Source organism: Melanerpes formicivorus, unplaced genomic scaffold, assembly GCF_026170545.1.
Source record: "Melanerpes formicivorus ecotype bairdi unplaced genomic scaffold, bMelFor1.0.p_v2 SCAF_2, whole genome shotgun sequence".
NCBI lineage: Eukaryota > Metazoa > Chordata > Aves > Piciformes > Picidae > Melanerpes > Melanerpes formicivorus.
The window spans coordinates 56,958,828-56,979,996 of record NW_027142354.1 but is presented as its reverse complement, the minus strand read 5'-3'; the positions used below and the strand labels follow the sequence as shown (position 1 = coordinate 56,979,996).

General features: G+C 46.1%; 1 protein-coding gene across 1 annotated transcript in view; it reads right to left on the bottom strand.

Moving 5' to 3' along the window:
* Positions 1 to 4,506: 4,506 nt before the first annotated feature.
* Positions 4,507 to 21,169, bottom strand: part of ADAMTS2 (ADAM metallopeptidase with thrombospondin type 1 motif 2) — a 209,518-nt gene continuing 192,855 nt past the window's right edge. The window contains exons 17-22 of the mRNA XM_068162698.1: positions 20,357 to 20,516; positions 19,553 to 19,685; positions 16,768 to 16,975; positions 15,813 to 15,942; positions 14,709 to 14,798; positions 4,507 to 9,340 (exon numbers count right to left, since the gene is read on the bottom strand). Of these exons, the coding sequence (XP_068018799.1) occupies positions 8,874 to 9,340; positions 14,709 to 14,798; positions 15,813 to 15,942; positions 16,768 to 16,975; positions 19,553 to 19,685; positions 20,357 to 20,516 (1,188 nt within the window). The 3' untranslated portion in view covers positions 4,507 to 8,873. The remainder of the gene's footprint in view (positions 9,341 to 14,708; positions 14,799 to 15,812; positions 15,943 to 16,767; positions 16,976 to 19,552; positions 19,686 to 20,356; positions 20,517 to 21,169) is intronic.

Genomic DNA, 21,169 nt, shown 5'->3' with positions numbered 1-21,169 from the left:
GGAAGGAAGAAAAGAAGGAAGGAAGAAAAGAAAGGAAGGAAGGAAGAAAAGAAGGAAGGAAGAAAAGAAAGGAAGGAAGAAAAGAAAGGAAGGAAGAAAAGAAAGGAAGGAAGAAAAGAAAGGAAGGAAGAAAAGAAAGGAAGGAAGAAAAGAAAGGAAGGAAGAAAAGAAAGGAAGGAAGAAAAGAAAGGAAGGAAGAAAAGAAAGGAAGGAAGAAAAGAAAGGAAGAGAGAAAGAGAGAAAGGAAAGAAGGAAAGAGAGAAAGGAAGAGAAAGAAAAGAAAGGAAAAGAAAGAAAGAAAAACAAAGAATGAGAAAGAGAGAAAAAGAAATAAAAGAAAAGAAAGGAAGGAAAGAGAAAGAGAGAAAGAAAGAAGAAGGGAAGGGAGGGAGGGGAGGGAAGGGAAAGAAAGACATGAAAAGGAAGAAAGGAAGAAAGAGAGAGAGAGAGAAAAAAAAAGAAAGGAAGGAAGCAAGCTGCCCCTTTGAACACTTGTTTGGCCCTTTGCAAAACTGCCCTTGGTTTCTTCCAAGCATTTGGAGGCCAGCTCTAGTTACACCACCCTGGCCTCCTGTACTCACACTCCCCTGAAAGCAGTCAGTGAATCAACATTCCTGCGCGCAGGAAAACCGGAACCAAATGGGATTAAAGGCAAACCCAGCACCAGCAGCAATGGCCAAGCTGCCGTGGAAAATAGCAGTGATTAGTTCTGTAAGGCTTGATTGAGTGTCTGAGACCTAACCAGAGTAATTCCTTTGGTTGGTTTTCTCTTTGCTGCCTTGCTGGGGATTTAATGCTTCCAGTTGGAGGAGGGAGGGGCGGGGGGGGGGGAGCCTTGGAAGCAAACTGTGCACATTTTTTGCCCCAGGGTAATGAGCATTTCCTGCAGGCGTTTTTGGAAGCTTGTTGATGTTCAGATAAAGAAACCAATTAACCTTTGGGAGCCCTAAATGGATACCAAAGTCCATTTCCATTTTAGATACTCTCAGGAAAAATATGCTTCATGCCAAAGAGAGGCTGTGGGATGGTGGTGCCCAGCAATGCCTACCTCCTGGGATGCCACCAGTGCTGCCAAGGCTGCTTCAGCATTAACTTTTGCTTTGGAATATTGCAAGGGATATTTATTTGGGGGAGGTGGGGGGAAATGCAGTAGCAAAATCCTAGTTTGAAAGAAATCCCACACTGGGAGACGTTGCCTGCCACCACAACAGGTCAACGAGACACCAAACGGAAGGTCCATCCCCACACTGGCTGATTATGGCATTTAGAGAGTCAGTCTCAAGCTTTCCCAGGAACTGGTAGAACTGCAAAGTCACTTTTTTATGCTTAGCACCTCTTGGCCTCTGCTCAGCTCTGTCCTCTCCTCCCCACAGAGCAGCTGCAGCACCCAAAGGCTTTGCCATCAGCCAGCACACCTGATCCCGCCACACTCCTGCCACAGAAATGAGGCTTTTGGGGTAAGGTAGTAAATATTTGGTCTGGTGCCTTACTGGGCAGTGCTCCTGTGCTGCCAGTGGGTATCTAAAAATCCATCAGAGAGTGTTAGGAGGGAGCAATGCTCCTGCTGGACCTCACAGCAGCATCTCACAGCTCTCAAGAGGGATGAGGGACAGGGTCACCATGACCCTGACCATCTCCACGCCTCTGTGAAGAGCTGCTTCTCTCCTGCATGTTTGTCATTAAAAGTTCAGGAAATGAAAAGAGCTTTTGACCTGCTTTGTGCCAGATTCCAGATGATTTGAACTCTCTTCTTATCTCCCCCAGCCTGTTCCTCTCCTCTGTGTTGCAGCAGTGGCTGCCAGGCATGGCGAAGATTCTCCAGTGAAACATTAACGACCTGGGTTTGTATTAACCAGCCAGAGCTGGGTTAGGAATGTCACACCCAGAGCTGTAGCCTTGACTGCAGCTCACACAGGGGCTGGTGGCAGCTGCTGGTACAGACACTGGGACTTCCCAGGTAGTTTTGGGTTTTTCACAAGCAGGGAAGCAGTTGCTGTGAGCAGTTTAGCACAAGGCTTGTTCGCAGGAGCTGAGCTCTCCATCCAGCTGGGAACACAGGTGGAGTCCTTTGGGAAGGCTTTGGAAAGGTTTGGAGTGATTTAGAATCATAGAATCGTTTGGGTTGGAAAAGACCTTTAAGATAATTGAGCCCAACCATTATCTACCTCTGCTAAATTTGGTGATAAGCTTTGGTTTTCCTGTCCCTGGGATCTCCATCTTCTACACAGGGAGGACCTCCCAACAGCACAGCTCACAATGGGCCCAAACAATTTGAGCAAACCTCCTGTAAATGACTTCTGTTGCACAAGAGTTTTGTTTGATCACCGACAACCTCAGGAACCTCCTGCCAGTCCCTTGCAAACAGACAGCAGCCTTCTTCTGCCCTGTAAATGATTTGTGCCAAACTGCTCGGCGTGTGGCTGTTGAGCCGAGCTGCTGGCTCACCCCAGCCCAGTTCCTCTTCCCATAACCATTGCATTTATTTAATGAAAGAGCTTTACCTGGTTAAAAAAAAAACCCTGCAAGACCAGCTAATGACAACCAGCTAATGACAACCACCTGTGGAAAACCCAGAACTGTCACTCTCCTCTAAACCTTCTGTGATGAGCTGGAGCTGGGCACTCCCAGAAAGGGATGTAATCCTTAAGCTGTTTTCTGCGGCTTGAGCGGCAGGACTGATCACACCTCTATTTCTCTGCTCTTTCTGTTTCTCTCGCCCAGGTTTCACGCTTGTTCTTCGGACCAGTACAGAACATCTTCAAATGTGTTCATGCTGCGCTGGGGACTGAGCTGAGCAGATTTTACTCCGTCTGGTCCTTCCTGCAACACTGAGACACAGAGAGATTGTCTTACCAGCTCGGAGGATTTTTCACTGACACCCAAGTCCAGGGGCTGCTTCCTAACCGTTCCCTTGTACCGTGCCACCATCTAGTGGCAACTCGGCTGAAAACGCTGCATCCACCGAGGCAAAGCAGCTTGAGCACATCATCCCTTGCTGGCCTGACAGGGATGAAGGTTTTCTCCCCCCCTCCATGTATCATCCTGCTCTGCTTCTCGCTGTAAGGAGTTTTCTGACATGCACTTGCACTTGACATGGTTCCCCGGCTCCATCACTTCCATCGCTGCTCAGCTTTGAAAGCTGCTGCTGAGGGAAGGATTGTGGAGGGCTGGTGGAGCAGAGAGCACAGGAGAGCAATAAACACACACACAAGAGCCCCCTGGCAGCTTCAGTGGGGTTCCCAGGCACTCAGCCCCCAGAAGGGCTCAGGACTCACTTTGGGAGTGTTGAGGCAGCAGTTCCCAGGTGGGCAGCTGAAAATCACCCTGCACATCTCTCTTGTCGTGTGAATGGCCAGCTAGATTTCCACGGCACTTTGGTGGAGCTACTTTCTGGCTGGTGTAATCAAGAATAACCTGAAAAGCTGCTTGCCTGGCCTGGAATTGCTCCTTCAACTGCCTTTTCTTATTTTTTTTACTCTCAAGGAGTGCTCAGGAGATCCAGCTGTGGAATTCCCCAACTGCTTGCTCATTTCAGCATCACCAAGTAGGTAGGAGAGGAAGAGAAGGCCTCCAATAATTGTCATCTTTAGGCATTTCAGACAGAGAGAGGGAGACTGAGGGAGGAAGCAGGGGTGTTGGAGAGGTTTCACCCCACCATGGGGAGTTCTCATGTCTGGGGTATGAACATGAGACCCTTTCCTATGACCACTCTAAAAGACTCAAAATCTTTGGGCTGGGAAACTGAAAGCCAATTAAATCCCAGCCCTGCCACAGCTGTAAATGAGATACTATAGGAATGGGCACAGTAAATGAAATGCAGGTTTGGGCTGCTCCACTCTTTCATCAGGACATTTAAGTCAGTAAATGTCTTTTCCATTTTGGAAGTGCTGAGGTGGTTCATTCCCTGATTAAAGAACATGTTGGACTTGAATGCACAGCATGGTACTAACTGAATAATCAAGGCAAGCCAGGATCTTTCAAATCCTCAAGCAACAAACTTCAATTAGGTGGGAGAGATTCAATTATGCTTTAAAGGGAACCTGGCTACGAGCGTGCTGGATGTGGCAGGGAAATGAATGCAAAAGAATTTCATGGCAAGGAGCAATTATTCCATCAATAGGACATGCAGAGGGAAATTTGCTCATCAGGCCTGAATAGGAGCCCAAGTAACTGAGCCTTTTAAGGAGATGATACAGGGCCCAGGATGGATTTCAGCTGAACGTGAGGGCTGAGAGCCTCAAGCATATTTAAGGAAGTTTGATTAATTTCTGTGCAGTTACCAGCTGAGCCTTTTGTCCAGTGCCTTCATGGTATTTTGCCAGGGATAATGGATGTTGTAACAAGGATGTAGGACGTGGGCAGCAAGTGCATCCCAGTCCCACTTCATCAAGGCAAAGCTGGTGAAGCAGAATCGCTTTGGAGTCTGAAGATGCTGCTGCTTCTCTGCATAACATCACTCCAGTTAAGGAAGAAAGAAGAAGCAGAGGGAAAAGGCAAACACTTTGCAAAAGAACAGAGACATTTGAATTTAATAAATTATAAAATTAAAGATTCTAATTTGTATATACATAATTATTTGTTTTTAATATACAAGACATGGCTATTTGTTATTGCAATCTCTGTTAAGGCATATGTCAGTGAGTGGAAGTTGCATATAGATACTCAGATGAACATAGAGAATACTGTGCACTGTTAGGTGAGTAAATAAGACATTAAATGCATTACTTAGTAAAATAAAACATAAACCCCCCTCTGAGTACTGGGAAAGCACCATTTCTACTCCAAGTATCTGGAAGCATTGCATGGAGATGTTGTGAGGCTCTAAATACTGAATGGATATATGAGGATAAAAAGCAACGTGCTCTTGGCAGATTAGGGAACTTTTGGAAGGGATGTTAGGATGTTTAGACTGGATGTTAGGATTGAGCTGTTTACTATCAGGGTAGTGGAACACTGGAACAGGGTTGCCCAGGGAGGTGGTTGAGGCCCCTTCCCTGGAGATACTCAAGGTGAGGCTGGACAGGGCCCTGGGCAGCCTGATCTAGTTGGGGATGCCCTCCAAAGGTCATCCAGTCAGACCCCCCCCCCGGGAGGTTGGACTGGATGACCTTTGAAGGTCCCTTCCAACCCAGACCCTTCTATGATTCTATGATGGTGACAAAAATGGCAGCAGGCTGGAGCCAAAGGAACCAGTCTTGGTTTGTTTGTCACTTTTTTCCCCCCATGAGGGGCTGTCACCTGGATTTGAAATTTAAACCAGGAGAAAAATGGCAGTTTGGAAAGCTGTGTACTTGCATGGTTAGATCATAAAATGCATTGCCTAAAGGGAGCAGATCACTTTAGCTCTCAGATCTCTGAGATGGTCTCTGCAGGAATGTTATGAAGCTACAAACCTGCTTTAGTTTCTGGGGATTAGGTCACATTAGAACCCCATTCTCTGCCCAACTATGTCTCAAAATGCAGTACCTGGGCAACAGCAAAATGCTTACAGCAAACACCACGATGATGCTCTTGCCCAGTGACAGCACTGCAGAAAAGAGGTTGTCAAAGTTCAACCAAGCAAAAAATGACCCAAATGTCCACTGCATGACATGGAATGAAGATCAGCTGAGAGCAAAACCACACCTCTTGCCTTGGGCTGCTGCTTCTGTATCAACAGAGCTCTGCTCTGCGGTTTCCAGTAGAAGTGAGGTGCATGCTCTTAGGAAACAACCATCATGTGGAACTGCTGAGAAAAAGGCTACCTTCTGACAAGCTCATACCAGCTTGAAAAGAAGGCAACTTTCCTGGTCTGATGAATCTTGGATTTTTTTCCTTCCATAGAGCAAGACTGTAAAGAGAAGGGAGTTGGTGGCTCTGTGCCAAAAAGGAGATGGACCAGGCTGTGTCTACCATCATCTGCCTTGAGCAATCTAGACTGAAACTGCTCCTTCAAACATCATCTCAGTGTTCCCCATATAATGGCTAAAGAAATACTCAGTAGAATTAAAACACAGCCTGGTTGGCTAAGCCTGTTCCAGAAGCTGTGGAGGAAGAGAAGCAGAAACAGCTAGGTTATCTCAGACTTCTGGAGGTCAGAGAAATAGAGAAACTGGTGTTCAAAAAGCCCTACAGAGTAAGTCTGGTACCATACAGGTACCGTTCTACCTCTCCACCTGTGTAACTTCAAACCCCAACCCCTAACTACCCTGGGGCTTGTGAGGGCTTTTTCCTAAGTTTATCACATGCTTGGATCTGCTTTTGGCTACGAAACCCCTGGGTTTGCAGGGAATTTTATTGCCCACAGAGCTAAAAGCAGGATAATAACCTGAAGGGGAAAAGATGAGTCTTACACTAACCACATCTGTGCAAAGGAAATGGGGGAGACAAGAACTTCTTGCTGTGTCTGCAGGCTGGGAGCCCAGCTACAGCTTGCATCTCCCATGGCACAGCAGCTGGAACGATCCTGCTTTAGACACATCTTCCTTGCTTATAAATAGAATCATAGAATTGTTGGGTTTTTTTTTCCCTTCAGTGCTCATTACTGCATTGCTCTGTCTTGCATAGATGTGACCTGACCCTACACTGCTACTAAAACTTGTCCTGTCTGTAGGCAACCACAAATCCCTTGGCACAAGGCTCCTGGAGCCAGCACTGGGCTGTGCAGCATGGCTCAGCGATGGCAGGCAGGGCTGGGGGAGCAGGAGCTATCAATCACGCAGGCAGCTAAAGATAGGCAATCTTCAGCTGCAGGAAAACACTCAGTGTCTCATGAGTTAAAATCATAGGAGAGAAGACTCTGCTGCTGCCCCAGCCAACTGCCCCAGCCAGTGCTGCCAAACTGTGGAGCTTTAGTTCTGCTTTTCACAACCAGCAGAGATTGCCTCGCTGCTTGCACTGCCTGTTTCTTCCACAGCTGCAGCCACGTCAGCTTGGCCCAGCAGCTGTTTCCTGGTGCTCTGGACTTTCACCAGGCTTATTATGCTTCCCAGTCTTCATGGTCTTCAGTGTAACTCCCATTCCTGCACTATCTGAGCTGCTCCTAAACACTCACCCAAGCGTATTACCCTGGGACACTTGATGCCATCACACTAGCTGAAAGCCTTCCTTCCCTGCTTTGGCTGCTATCTCCATGAAGGACTTTTCTTAATCCAGGTCTTGTCCTCCAAAGACTGTGGCCAGAATGGTGCTGCAAAGCCTGCTGTTCCTGCAGGGTCTTGCCTCCTTTCCAGCAGGACTGGCTTAGTTTGAAGAGGAGACTGAGCAGCTCATTCATCCATGGGCAGAAGGCAAGCTTGCAGGAAGCCATGTGTGGTTCACCTTGCAATCCTTCTGAAGCTCTTTGCCAGCAGCTGGGCCACAGAAGAGCTTACACAGTGCTGGAAACTCAGCACAGTTCCAATACCGATGTGACTGTGCAGACAGGCTTATTACTGGTGCTGATTCCAACTAAGACCAGCTCAGGCTGGAAAATCTGAGCTAAGAGCCATCAGACCTACTTAGTGGCAAAAGGAGGATTTCAGGGAAGCCCTGGAGTCTGCAGAAGCTTTACCAGCAAAGAGGAAACAAATGGAAGAATCAAAGACAGGAGAAAAACTGCTCAGATGCCACCCAAACCAGAAACCAGTCCACGCTCCCCAACTCCGTGGTGTTAGAGCCAAGCTGAATTCATCTTCTGATCTCCAACCAGGAATTAAAAATGACCTATGAAAACCATGATGACCCTGAGGGGAAAGGAAGTACTCAAAAGGGTTGTCAGGTTACACATCTTGAAGAGTTCCTAGCAGAGCTGGTACTGGGAGTACAGATGTGTGTGGATGTAAGTGTACCAGTAAGGGCACAGCAAATACCTGTTCACTTCTGCACCTCTAAAGCTGTCCTAAGGAAAGGAAGATAACACAAAATTATTTCCTCCAAAATAACCTCGTCCTCTGGGAGAAAAAGAATGTTCTCTTAACAAAGCACCAAAGAAAAGACAACAAGAATCCAGTCATCTTTAACTTAAAACAGTATGTGGGTAGGAAAAATAGTCAGACCAATAAAACAAATAAAAGCACCAACCAACAAAGATCACTGAGGCTGTTGCATTAAAGACTAAAAACTGTGGTTACTTGTAAACAGGAAGACTAGGATGTGGTCAGTCCAAGTTGGCTGGATCTACCCTACTACAAGCCCTTGCACGTGTTCAGAAGCTCAGGAGAATCCTTTGATGGTGGTTGTGGAACTGTGTAAACTACTGCTTGCCAGTTTGTCATTTACAGACAAATATATGGCTATGGAACGTTCTAGATACTCTCTTATGCAGCCCCAGTTCAGGAAGCTAGGGAAGCACCTGCCCAGCTGTAAGCACAGGAGCAGCCTTGCCCAAGTCAGCTGAACTTGGTCTGCCAGGTCCTTGCGCACCTTCCTGAACTGGGGACTGAGCTGGTGCCTGGCCTTATGCAATGCACAGAAGCATCACAGGACTGCTGACCACCTGCTTGTCAGTGTTAAAGGGATTTACTATGTCTTGGGACTGGTTTGCTCCACCCTAAGTGTAACTCCCATTGCTATTCCCAAGCAGTTTTACACAGGCACAGAAGACTTCTGAGAGCCTATCCACCAGAAACCTGCTAACCTGGCCTAGGTATTACTTGGATTCAGTGAAAGGCTGTAATGATATTGCACTAATACTCTACTGTACCCTGTACACCTAGCCTTCAGAGTGTTCAGATTAGCCCTTACAGAAACAATCTCTCATTTCCATTTGTAGTAGGCTTTAGAGGTTGGCATCTCTGCCATAGCACCACTTTGCTCTTTCCCCATTTCTAGTCTCTATGACATGGGCAACACTATGATGTTGGCAACCTCTCTATAAGAGAAAAAAACCACGTGGTTTGTGCCATATTTCCAATTTAGGTTCTTCTCCTAAGAGTCTCTTTTTTCCTTTTCTCTGCAATCAGCTCCTGAATTCTTTGATTCCTTGTCCTTTCATAAGGTATCCTCCTCCGTGTGATGATGTTGTGCTGGGACACTTCATTATCCAGCCCATGGATTTTATAGGGAACGTCCACGGCATTGATCTCTGGGTGCTCCTCGGTTGTGTTGGCAGGAGGGGCAGGTGTTTTGGGAACAAGAGGAGGGCTGGTGGTGGTGGACTGTGTGGTGGACACTCCCATGGGAGGGCTGAGGGTTGTCTGGAGCTCCTCCTCGATGGCGTTGCTCTTGTTTACGTTAGCATTGGTTATGTTGCCGTCCTCCGTGAGGTTGCTGTACGCGTTACAGGACTTGCAACACAGCCTATTGTACCCAGGAATGGAGCAGTACCGGGAGAGAACCTCCATGCGACAGAACATTGACTTGTCCCCTTGACAGTGTTCTTCTGAAAGAGAAAAAGGGAACAGATAAATAAGGATCATCCTCATGGTCATCAGAAAAAAACCCACCAAACAAGAAGAAACACAGCTGAAGCTTTGGCAGTGGGCAGAGGGTTTGGTGTTCCAAGTGGGATGGGAAACTGGCAAACAAGTCATCTGCAAGCAGAAGCAGGCTTACTGTGAAGCCTGAGACTCAACTCAATGGGATGCACAAGCCAAGGTGAACTCTCTGCAGTAGCCCCATCCACACTACAGACCATAGCACTCTATTTTGGCTTCACATTCTGCATGTGGTACCCTGAAGGCCATGCAGCCCTGGTGATTTGTGTTCCTGCCTTGGCTTAGAGGCAACAATACACCAACCGTGCTATGTTGCTGCTAAAGCTACATTAAACCCCCCTGAAAGACATCAAGGTTTACAGTGGGAAGTCTTTTTTCCCCTCCTTTGCTCCTTTTAATGCTTTTCTGCAATCTACTCCCAGTCAGGGGTAATTTGGATTTATCTGGACTGTCTCAAGCAAGTAAAACCTGATTTCAATGTGTGCTGGGTAACTCTCAGGTTTAATCCAGCTCCCTTTGGAGTGGTGTCTTGGCCAGGTACCTCTGTTCTGAAAACAGCAGCACTGCCTGAGCATTGTCCCTTGCTCAAGAGAAAAGTGGTGCATTTAGCACAAGGCTTTGCTCTCCTCCTCCTAGAAGGGAGCTGATATTTTCAGTGTGATGGAGCCCAACCAGTCCATTAATGAGTGGGAGACTCAGTGACAAATCCTGATTTTGGTGTCATTGACTGGAAAACTGTAATAAAAGAGGAAGAAGGATAATCAATAGGTTTTAAGCTTTCAGTAGCTGTTCTGACAATCTGCACTAGGATAGAGCTGCTATGGCAGATCCTAATCTCCCCGAAACAGAGGGAGCAAAACGTAAGCAAGGTGGACTGGGCAGACTGTATTACTGTCTGAGAAACACACAGAAGCCTGCCCACAAATTACTCAAGCCATTGTGATTTGCGCTCAGAGGAGCTAGAGGAAGACATGAATTGGCAGCAGATGGATGGTGAAGGGTTAGCAAGCTCCTTGGTGAGAAAGCTACCTGTCCTCTGTCCTACACACAGGCTCTACAGCTCCTGTTCTTCCAGGCTGTAGTGACGGAGCCAGCAACTGTTGGGAACTTCAGTGAAGGAAAAATCCCAACACAAGCCCATGCTGAAAGAAAGAGGAGTCAGAGGGCTTGCAGGAGAGGTCTGAGGAGAAAAGCAGACTGACCAACTCTTGGCCTAACCAGTAACAAAATATTTTCTCTGTGACCAGCGTGCTGAAACCGCTTCTGCCTCTCTCCCTGCTCTTGCTACATCTCAACCTACTCTTACAGTAAAGGATGAGTAACTCCAATTACTCGCCTTTATTTAGAGCGCAGCCGATGGCAGACAGCATGCTCGAGTCAGCATGTTACTGGAGCTCCTATTTGACCATCCTGCTATGAACACTGGCTTCTCCTATCACCACCCTTACAGCAGAGAACCACAGCAGATGCAGAGATAGCAAGTGAGCTCAGAAGTGTAGGTGCCACCTCTTCACTCACCCTCAACTAACAAACCTGGGCATCACAGGTGTTGAATTGGCAAACATAGCAGTCTAAAACAAACTCATTGCTGCTGCTGCTGCTTTAGAATGCTGCTGCTGGTTGAGGAAGGTGGAAACACCTCCCCTGCACTGTATTTGTGCCCCAGTTGCTGCATTTGTTGCAGAAAGGCAAAATTCTGGTTCCTGTTTCCCAACGTGTCCATTCCTTTTCACGTTTTCCAAATGCTAAACTGAGAGGCTGCTGGAAACAAAGAACAACTCTTCCCTTAGGGACCTAGGAATAGTCCCTTGGATTTGGAGAGACATTTTCAAACCAGTCTTTAAGAGCTGGAACTGTTTGTATCTGCATGCCCAACTCCACAGAAAGGACTGCATGTGCCTACACAGCTTGACATGTGTTTTTACATACCACATAGAGTCCCCTTTGAACATCTTGCCTTGTGTTGTGTGACTTTAAAGCAAGCTTCTCCAAATTGCTTGCAAAACAAAAGCCAACAGCTGGAACATTTAAAGAATAGAATAGAATAGAATAGAATAGAATAGAATAGAATAGAATAGAATAGAATAGAATAGAATAGAATAGAATAGAATAGAATAGAATAGACCAGACCAGGTTGGAAGAGACCTTAAAGATCATCGAGTCCAACCTATCATCCAACACCACCTAATCAACTAAACCCTGGCACCAAGCACCCCATCAAGTCTCCTCCTGAACACCTCCAGTGATGGTGACCCCACCACCTCCCCAGGCAGCCCATTCCAATGGGCAATCACTCTCTCTATGTAAAACTTCCTCCTAACCTCCAGCCTAAACCTCCTCTGGCACAGCTTGAGACTGTGTCCTCTTGTTCTGGTACTGGTTGCCTGGGAGAAGAGACCAACCCCCTCCTGGCTACAACCTCCATTCAGGTAGTTGTAGAGAGCAAGAAGGTCACCCCTGAGTGTCCTCCTCCCCAGGCTAAGCAGCCCCAGCTCCCTCAGCCTCTCCTCACAGGGCTGTGTTCCAAGCCCCTCACCAACTTTGTTGCCCTTCTCTGGACTCGTTCCAGCAAGTCAACCTCCTTCCTAAACTGAGGGGCCCAGAACTGGACACAGTACTCGAGGTGTGGCCTAACCAGTGCAGCGTACAGGAGCAGAATGACCTCCCTGTTCCTGCTGGCCATACTGCTCCTGATGCAGGCCAGGATGCCATTGGCCCTCCTGGCTGCCTGGGCACACTGCAGGCTCATGTTCAGCCTACCATCAACCAGCTCCCCCAGGTCCCTCTCTGCCTGGCTGCTCTCAGCCACTCTGACCCCAGCCTGTAGCACTGCATGGGGTTGTTGTGGCCGATGTGCAGAACCCGGCACTTGGATGTGTTCAATCTCCAACAAGGCAGATCTGTTCCTGGCTTTGTAAGAATCCCTAAAACCACCTTTAGAAAAATGCCTTTTGGTTTGTTTGGGTGGTTTTTTTTTCCCCCTATCAAAAACATGTAATGTCAAGCTCAAACCCATATGAAACTAGAACTGCATTGTAGAATATGTTCAGTGACATCTGATAAGTTACAGAAATAAACTCTGTAATGCATGAACGTCAGAATGGAATTTTTATCCTCCATCCAAACCAAACTATCCAGGTTTGCTGAACTTTTTATTTATTTTTACTTGCAGTATGCATGACAGACTGGAAGTATATCTCCAAAACATCAGTAAGAAAAAAAATAAATCAGTTTCACAGTCACTTTGGTACACATTGAGTCTCATAAAAAAATATTGAAAAAGCAAACTGAATTGGCACATCTTTAATATTATGTTAAGTACATACAAAAAAACCACTAATAAAATATCCCTGATAAACCAAAGTGCATATAGACATAGTGCACAATGCCCAGATACCTTATTGCACCATTCTCTATAGCCACCCATCTCTTGAAACATCATCACTAAACAGTTGTCTATTTAAAGGTAACAGTCATGAATATATTAATACAGTTAAACACCAATTATTTTACATAACAGTATTCAGTGCCAGATATGTGTCTTTGCTTTTTTTTGTTGTTGTTGTTTTTTTGTTGTTGTTGTTTTTTTGTCGTTCTCACCTCGTCATGTAAATTGTTAACAAGTTGCAGGAAATTATCATATCAACAGCAGAATTTAAAGGATGTGATCACATGATAATGACAAGTTTGAAGTGCTACGCTGTCCACCACCCACAGATTCAAAGAATGCCACTTCTCTTTTGTTTGTTTTCCCCCCAGAAGATGATCAATGCAATAAGGGAGCTAAATTGCTCCAAGACTGCGGGTTTAAAAGTTGATACGGCTCCTGCTCTTGGTACTGGGCTGTCACAGACAGGTTTATGACTTGTGAGGCCCAAATCTTCCAACACAAGCACGTAAGGTGAAGCAAGAATGCCAGTTACACTTCAGTAAGTCAGGCCACAATCCTGTCTCCATGAAGGTATGGATATGCACTGTGCAAATTAATCTCAGATTAAATTTACTGCCTTCTGATAGTTCTCATTCAAGTAAAAAAACACTCCATATGAAGATCAACTCAAGGTCCCAGTGCCCTGTTCATATTTAAAGCTGGATCTGGTGAATTAATGCCATTGACATTTCAACATTAAGGCATTTCTCTAAAATTCTTCTAAGCAAATAAAAAAAAAAACCATAACCAACCACAAAAAAAAACCCAAAACCAAAAAACCAAACCAAACCCCAAAGCAATAAAAATTGAGGTAATTCAGTAGTAGTTCACACCGTTATGTTTGCCAGCTGACACATCTAGAGAGCGCACACGCACGCACACGCACACACACGCACAGCCGTGCCAGGCACGACAGACATGCACGTGGTGAAAAGAGACCAAAGATGGAATGAGTATAAACAGCTCTGTGCTGAGCAGCTGGAGACACTGTGCTCCGCGAACACAACCTATTGCCTCCGCCAGGTTAAGAAAAAAACCCCCCCAGGCAACCTTCAGCACGGCCCACGCCACGCCTGCCCTGCTTCCCTGCCCTGCTTCCCTGCCCTCCCCAAAGTCAAAGGATGCCGAACCGGCAAAAATTGTGCGACGGGAAAAACGACCGCGGCTTTTCCCCCCCGAGGAGAAACGGTCCTGACCGCCACCGGGGGGCTTGGAGAGAGCCCACGGCGTCGTAGCAGCACGGAAAGTACCGACAGAAACTGAGCTGCTGCTTCCCAGTCAGCCCTCCACAGGTTCAACCTTCCATGTGAGGGGCAGGAATTGCAAAAAGCCAAAGAGAGCAGCAAAGGCAAGGAAAGCAACGGCGCCGCGAGGGAAAATGGAATGAAACACCTCTGCCGCTTGTCAGACTGCCCTGTCTGCAAACTGAAACGAGAGAGTTAGGAGATTTAGGTTTCTTAGATAAAGGAGAACTTTAGCACTACAAGGTGTCATTATTGTGATGTGATCACATTCACAATAAGTTCTCAGTTTTGCTATCAAACTGAACGTCGTGACCCAGTGAGAGCCTTTTTTCACCATCACCAAGCAACAAGCAAACCGATCCCAGCTCCCGTCCAGAGGACTGCAACATACCGTGGAGATCCAACTTCACACATCCAACACTTCAAGACCTCCACCACCAGTGCTACGCAAGCTCCAGAGAAGAAAGACACCCAGCACCAAGTGCCTGGTGTGAAAAAACAGATTCAGCCCCAAGATTTAAACTTGGCAAAGTCAAGGGAACTTTCCGCATAGAGAGAAGAAGAGAGCAAAAGGCAAAGTCCACACTCGATGTGGCATGCATTTAAGGGCAAAGGCAGAGTTATAAATGGGTCTTTTACTTGAAGATATTTTCTGGATGGGGTAGTCTGGATCAGGTCTTGACAGCCATTGTATCATGTAGGTTTTCTTTGAAGGATCAGAAACGTTTCCTTGAGGAGAGGGGGGAAAAAAAAAGAGGTAAGAGATGTTAGCATTACATAACTGACCTGCCAGAGGGTGAGAAGCCAAGGGAGTGAGTGGGCTCCAGTGGCGAAGGAGCCCAGGGAAGGACTATGGCCAGGCTCTGTAATTTGGGACAGAGGGTGCTTTTTGGCTGGTCTGCCACAACTTGTGTCCAGCACTTGCCAGCCAGCACTGCAGCCAACAGCCTGAAGGGCAGCTCCCCAGCACGACTCACAGCAGCATCAACTGTGTTCTAAGATACATCCAGTCTAGTTTAGTTATGCTGCCTCTTTTAAGTCTTTGTATTGGAGACATAATTGACAGCTTGGTTTTAACTAATTAGGAACCAAAATCTATGCCGAGATACACATGAGAAATAAGAGAAAAATATTTATTACTTAGTAGTAAGAATCTGTAACACAACTGTCACTTCCCAGCAGCTGGGAAGTTAACAAGGATAAAGGCATTAGTGTCCTGGATTAAGCAGGAACAAATTCATTACAGCTTTAAAAAACTGAATTATATAACCTCTGGAGATAACTTGGGCTTGACAGAGTGGAAAAGAAACCAGGAAGTCTCATGGCATATGGGGAAAACAAAGAGGCATCTTTGTACATGATACCCTTGATTAGGCACAACCCAGCAGCCTCCTGCCAAGCCCGGCACGTCTCAGGGGCATGGAGCTGGATTCAGGCAGTGCTCCTCACCCAGGGCAGCTGTTGGCTGCTGGCTGGATCCAGCCACTACTGCTGTGCTGAGGTCTGCCACAGCCCCTCCTGCTGTCCTGGGATGCTCCCCACCATGAGAAACAACCAAGCACATGCCCACATGGCCACACAGCAGCTCTCCATTTGGACAGTCTGCTCACACCCAAGGCTAGGGAGAATGGCCACCCCAAGCCACAGCACATAAGCATAAATTCAATGAAGGCATTTCAAATAAATACAATCAACACAACTTGTTTCAGCAAGTGATATTTGCTGGAGAAGACAAGCACTTACTTGGACACGGAGGTAGTCTGCAAACCCTTACAGTCTCTGGTTTATTCTCTTTGCAGAGGCCGACGGCGTTGTCCCTGGTGCGGCACAGGACCGGGCGATCCTGCGTGCCGTTGCCGCAGCTGACAGAGCACTGAAAGCAGATGCACCAGTCAGAGCCCTGCCCACCCTCTGGAAACACTGGAGTAAAAACTAAATTTTAAGTGCTAAAGTACTGCCTGGGGTTTGAGCTGCTATGCTATGCTCTTTGAACCACAGCTGTACCTACTGCTTTCGGTGGTACACCAGTAGTGGTGAAACACTCTAAGAAAGGAGTTATGGGCTGAGCTCCTGGCACTTATTATGACAGTCACAAGTCCTGCTTAGCCCAGAGCAATGGCAATCAAAAAAGGTAGAGTGGAAATTGCTCCATGAACAGGCATGCTGTGTTCCCTAGGTGAAAAATTCTGTCCTCTGGCTTACTGACACACCTGACAAGACTGAGCAGCTAAATCTGCAGAAAGCCTTCACACTGAAGATGCTCACACCTTTGAATCTCCACAAGTGTTGATATCTAACTTCTTTCACAGACTCTGAAGACTTTAAAGTCCTCTTTATTTGAAAGAAAATAAGGTAGTGATAAAATAATTAATTGCCCTCCTCTCAGCTTGTGTCAACAAGTAGGCAGACTAAAAAGAAGGCTGAAGTCAGCTTTCCTCACATCTTCCACGAGTGGCTCACGGGGTGTGGATCAGCCAGCATCACTGCAGGACAGCTGTGCTGCCTGTTTCACTGCCACCATCTCTCCATCTAATGCACTTTCTGCAGCATTAGTAGCAGTGGAAGCAGCACACCCTGTGTGTGGGCCTTAGCTTATTGTGTCAGAGCACTTGAACAGGAAGCACAGAGTGAATGTCAAGATTTTTCTCCCTTGCATCATAAGAAATCAGCTGCTTGAGAGCTCCAGCAAGAGACTGACCTGTGACCAGGATCCTATTCTCCACTGCGCTGGGCAAAGCTCCCTGTTGCAAGGCCTCCTGCCCTCCGGGCGGTCGTTGTTGCAGTACTTGGTGTGAACAGAGCGATTTGTGTTGTCGTGCAGGGGCTGGATGCAGCGGACAGAGCGTACCTGGTAGCCTGTTTTCCCACAGCTTTTGCTGCAAGGCTCCCACTCTCCTGTCACCCAGCTGGGACAGTGAAAAGAGAAAAATGTGAGTCAAATTCTCTCTCTCTCTCTCCTGAATAAGGTGAGTTTGAACTCTTTGTAGAACTCTAACTCTTAAACACAGGTTTAACAGGATGTTATGTATGCAAAAAGAAGATAGGAAAACCCAGATGTGGTTATGGTGAGGGCTATTTGACTGTGTCCCTGAAAAAAACAATCACTAATAAGACCCAGACCTTTCAAGTTATTCCTTTGCATTATCTCTAAGAGAAGCTTTATTCTTACTTTGCTTTATTTGCTTTGATTTTTAATTTGGCCATTCCAAAACTGCAAATAAAAATATGGTAGCATTTATGTCAAAACAGCTCCCCAAGGGTGCTGCTGAGCTTCCCAGGTCTTGGCACACGAGCCATGCCTTGTTTCATAGCATATCCCACACACATCCCACAGTTGGTTCCCACAGGAATACATCCAAAACATCCTGGCCAGAAATGCAGCTCCAGTCTCACCCATACCAGGATGCCCCATGGCCATGCCAGCACCATCTGCTGAAGCAGTGGCAGAGCCAGCTATGCTATCAGTGCTCTTTGCACTGAGTTTGGGCAAATCATTGTCCTCAGTGTTACAAATGTTTGGGTTTGGGTAAGGCAACACTCCACTGACAACCAGAAAGTCTGAGTTCATAACATCTCAATCTGTTTGGCCCACTGAGAAATGAAACCTATGGCTTGTAACCATGGCATAGCTGAAAACGTGGCAGATCGTCCAAACTGGCTCAAGAGCTGCAGCTAGAAATGGTAAGAAGCTTAGAGAAGAGCAGCAAGGACAGACAGGACCAGAGGAAATTCATGCAGAGTACTGGAAACTTGGTTATAATCAAGTGAAGATATACAGTAGCCTATAAATATTTACAGAATGCAGAGATCTGCAAGAAGGAAACATTGATCAGTGTAAACAAGATTCAGGGGATAAACTTAAACAAAAGAACTCTGTAGAACCTAAGGAAATATCCTGAGTTTGAAGCAATTGTCCTGAAGGCTCATAAAATCCTGGGTTTAGGACCAGAGCAATGGCATGGGCACAAAGCCATGCACTGAGCACTTGAGTTAAACAAGAAGTGGCAATTTCACCCAAATTTCTCTTTGTAGCCTATTGAATTGCCACAGCTGTGGGGGAAGGTGAGTGCTGTGGAGCACAAAGCCATGAATCCTAAGGTGCTTTCTGAGAGCAGGTATTAGTGTAGTGGGTGGCACAGAGCTTCACAAAAATCTCTTAAATAATTGCCTCTCCCATGCACAGGTGAAGAATGCTCCAGTGCTGCTCTATGGAAACAGAGGTGACTGAAACATTCAGAAGTCCAAGCACAATTTAGGTTCCTACTGAGTCTTTGTAGTACCTGGGCCCAATTATATTTGCAGCTGAAAGAAGAATACAGTCCCTTCCAGAGAGCCCAAGATACAGCTAGGTCACGACTCCAGCTCTCCAATAAATGAATGTTAAACCCTGGCCCATGCTGAGTTTATGGAGCACAGTTTCTTGACTTCTCTCTCTTTCAAATCTCTTTTGAAAGCAAGTTAGGAAATATTGTGTGGTATGCTCTACTTATTTACTCTTCTTCCTGGATTCTGGACTTACTCTCCAGAGAGAAAAGCTGGGATCAACAGACCCCTTTCCTGCTGCAGTAGCAACATGAGGGATATATGAGCTTTATATGTGTAAGGCAAAAATAGCACCTACAAAATGTGAGTTAAAATAGTTATAACACTGGCCTCCGTATAGGCAAGAGCAAGGTACAGCAGGCATGCCATGCTCCACCAGGGCAGGCAGAGGAATCTAACAGGCCACGTATTTTCCCCTGTGTTCAAACATCCAAAAGTGGGCTATGAACTTCAGGAAGATTTGGATCTGGGAGGCTCTATGTCATCAGCTTCCTTATGTAATGCTCTGTAAATTTCTTCTTAAATGGTTAACTCACACTGTGTAAAATCAACTGCTAGAAATTGAATTTATGACTGTTGTTTCTTATTACCTCAAGACAGCCTGAACATAAATGTCTGGATCAAGACAGCACTTCTTTTCTAGTCCAGCTTATGTCAAAAGTAATAGGAACCAGCAGTGCCAGAAAGAGTATTTCTACAAGCAGAATACAGCATCCTCTCCTGGGAGGACAGGCTGAGGGAGCTGGGCTTGTTCAGCCTGGAGAAGAGAAGGCTCTGGGAAGACCTAATAGCAGCCTTTCAGTACCTGAAAGGAGCCTACAAGAAGGATGGAGAGAGACTGTTTGCAAAGGCCTGCAGTGATAGGATGAAGGGAAATGGCTTCAAACTGTAGAAGAGCAGATTGAGATTCTTTACCATGAGGGTGGTGGAATGCTGCAACAAGTTGCCCAGGGAGGTGGTTGGGCCCCATACCTGGAGATGGTCAAAGTGAGGCTTAACAAGGCAACCTGATCTAGTTGAGGATGCCTCTGCTGACTGCAAAGGGGGCTGGACTCACAGTCCTGGGTCTCTGGAGTAATACGTGGAGGTGAAGTTTAAATCACCTCTTCCCAGGTGACAAGTGCCGTGTGGGTACAGTGCTGGTGGGCAGTGATGCTTACATGGGCTGGGAGCACTCCTGGAGGTTGCAGACCCTGCGAATGGGCTTGGGCTTTTGGATCAGCTCACAGTAGCTCCGATGAACCATCTTGTGGTCAGCCTTCCTCCGGCAGCCGTACTTGGTGAACTGGTAGCCTGCAGAAAGACATTCTTCTTATCCAGTACTGGCAGATCTTACACAGCACTCAGCTTTCAGACAAACTGCACAGACAGTCAAAGGTTTCAGTTCCAACTACAGATGAACACACTACAAAGGGAACTAAATTGCTCTGAATAAACATTTTTTCATGTACATTTAGCACCCCGCTGCGTGGCTCATCCCCTTTATTTTTTCATGGCAAGCTATAAAGAGAAAGATAATATCTAACATTTCAAAAGCATTCTCCAAACCTACACGGCCACACTCCATCACTGCCACCTAACATCACCCTGGTGAACAGCATCAGGGTATAGTTCTGGCCCCAAGAGCAGGGGTCTGACATTGCAAGGCTCACATTACAGGATGTGGGTTTACTAAGTGCTGCCTGTAGCACCTTGAGCTTTGGCACCCTTGCAGCTTGGAAACTTTCATCCATGTCTTGCACTTCTGTATAATTTTTCAGTTTCATAAACATCAGTCATGAGCCACCCCAGGCCTGCCCCCATAAATAACTCCCTCCATTATTTATTGCTCTGTTTCTTAACTGAAATAAAACCCTCCCATATTCCTGGACTCCTTAATGTCTTGCGGCCGTGAATTCCACACATGATGTTCACTCTTACAGTTTTAATCAATTCTGAATGCTCTGGGTTGTTTTTGTTTTTACCTCCTCCACAAGGTTTTGAACACTGGGACCATTTCTTCAAAGCCCATTCATATGATACTGAGTCATCTTCCAAAACATTATTGTTATCTACATTCAAGGAATCTTCATGGATCATATACTTGTAAGTCAAAGATATCTTGGCCCCACCATGAGGAATCACCTAGTAAGCCAAAAAGATGCCGGGAAAAAAGATACAAAAGTGGTATCAGAAGCTGTGTGAGGTGATGTGAAATCACAGTCATCATGGCTTAGATGTAAAACCATCCCTGGAGGGATTTAAACCTCTTAGCTGCACTCAACACTTTTCTCTTTGTTGTCCTCCTGATGAAAAAGTAGCTCTGGCTTTACAGCACAGAGTTTCTAAACTGCATATTAAGAAAGACTGTTGTTGATTTAGACTGATTTTTCCTGCCAGCATTGGACTGACTTCATGACACTAAATTTTTTCCATATCCCATCATAAAGGAAGGAAATGTTGTACTAAAATGATAATGGATAGTTCCACAGGAGACAAAGCGTATTCAAATGCACAGATAACTGAAAGCAGTGAAGAAAACTGCTTATGTGTCTGATAAATCACAAATATACTCAGGATAATCCTGAGAATTCTGTGAAGCTTGTTACTTTAGCCTAACAGAGATATAAATTGTTTAGAAAGAGTTCTTACTAACACACAAATGAAAGAAAATAGAACTCAATGTGAATAAAGCATAAAATAGTGGTCCTTTGAAAACATAATATTTATTCCTCCTCTGATGTTCAGCTGGTGTAGATCAACACAGCACAGCTGCTTGCAGAGGGATTCTGAATCAA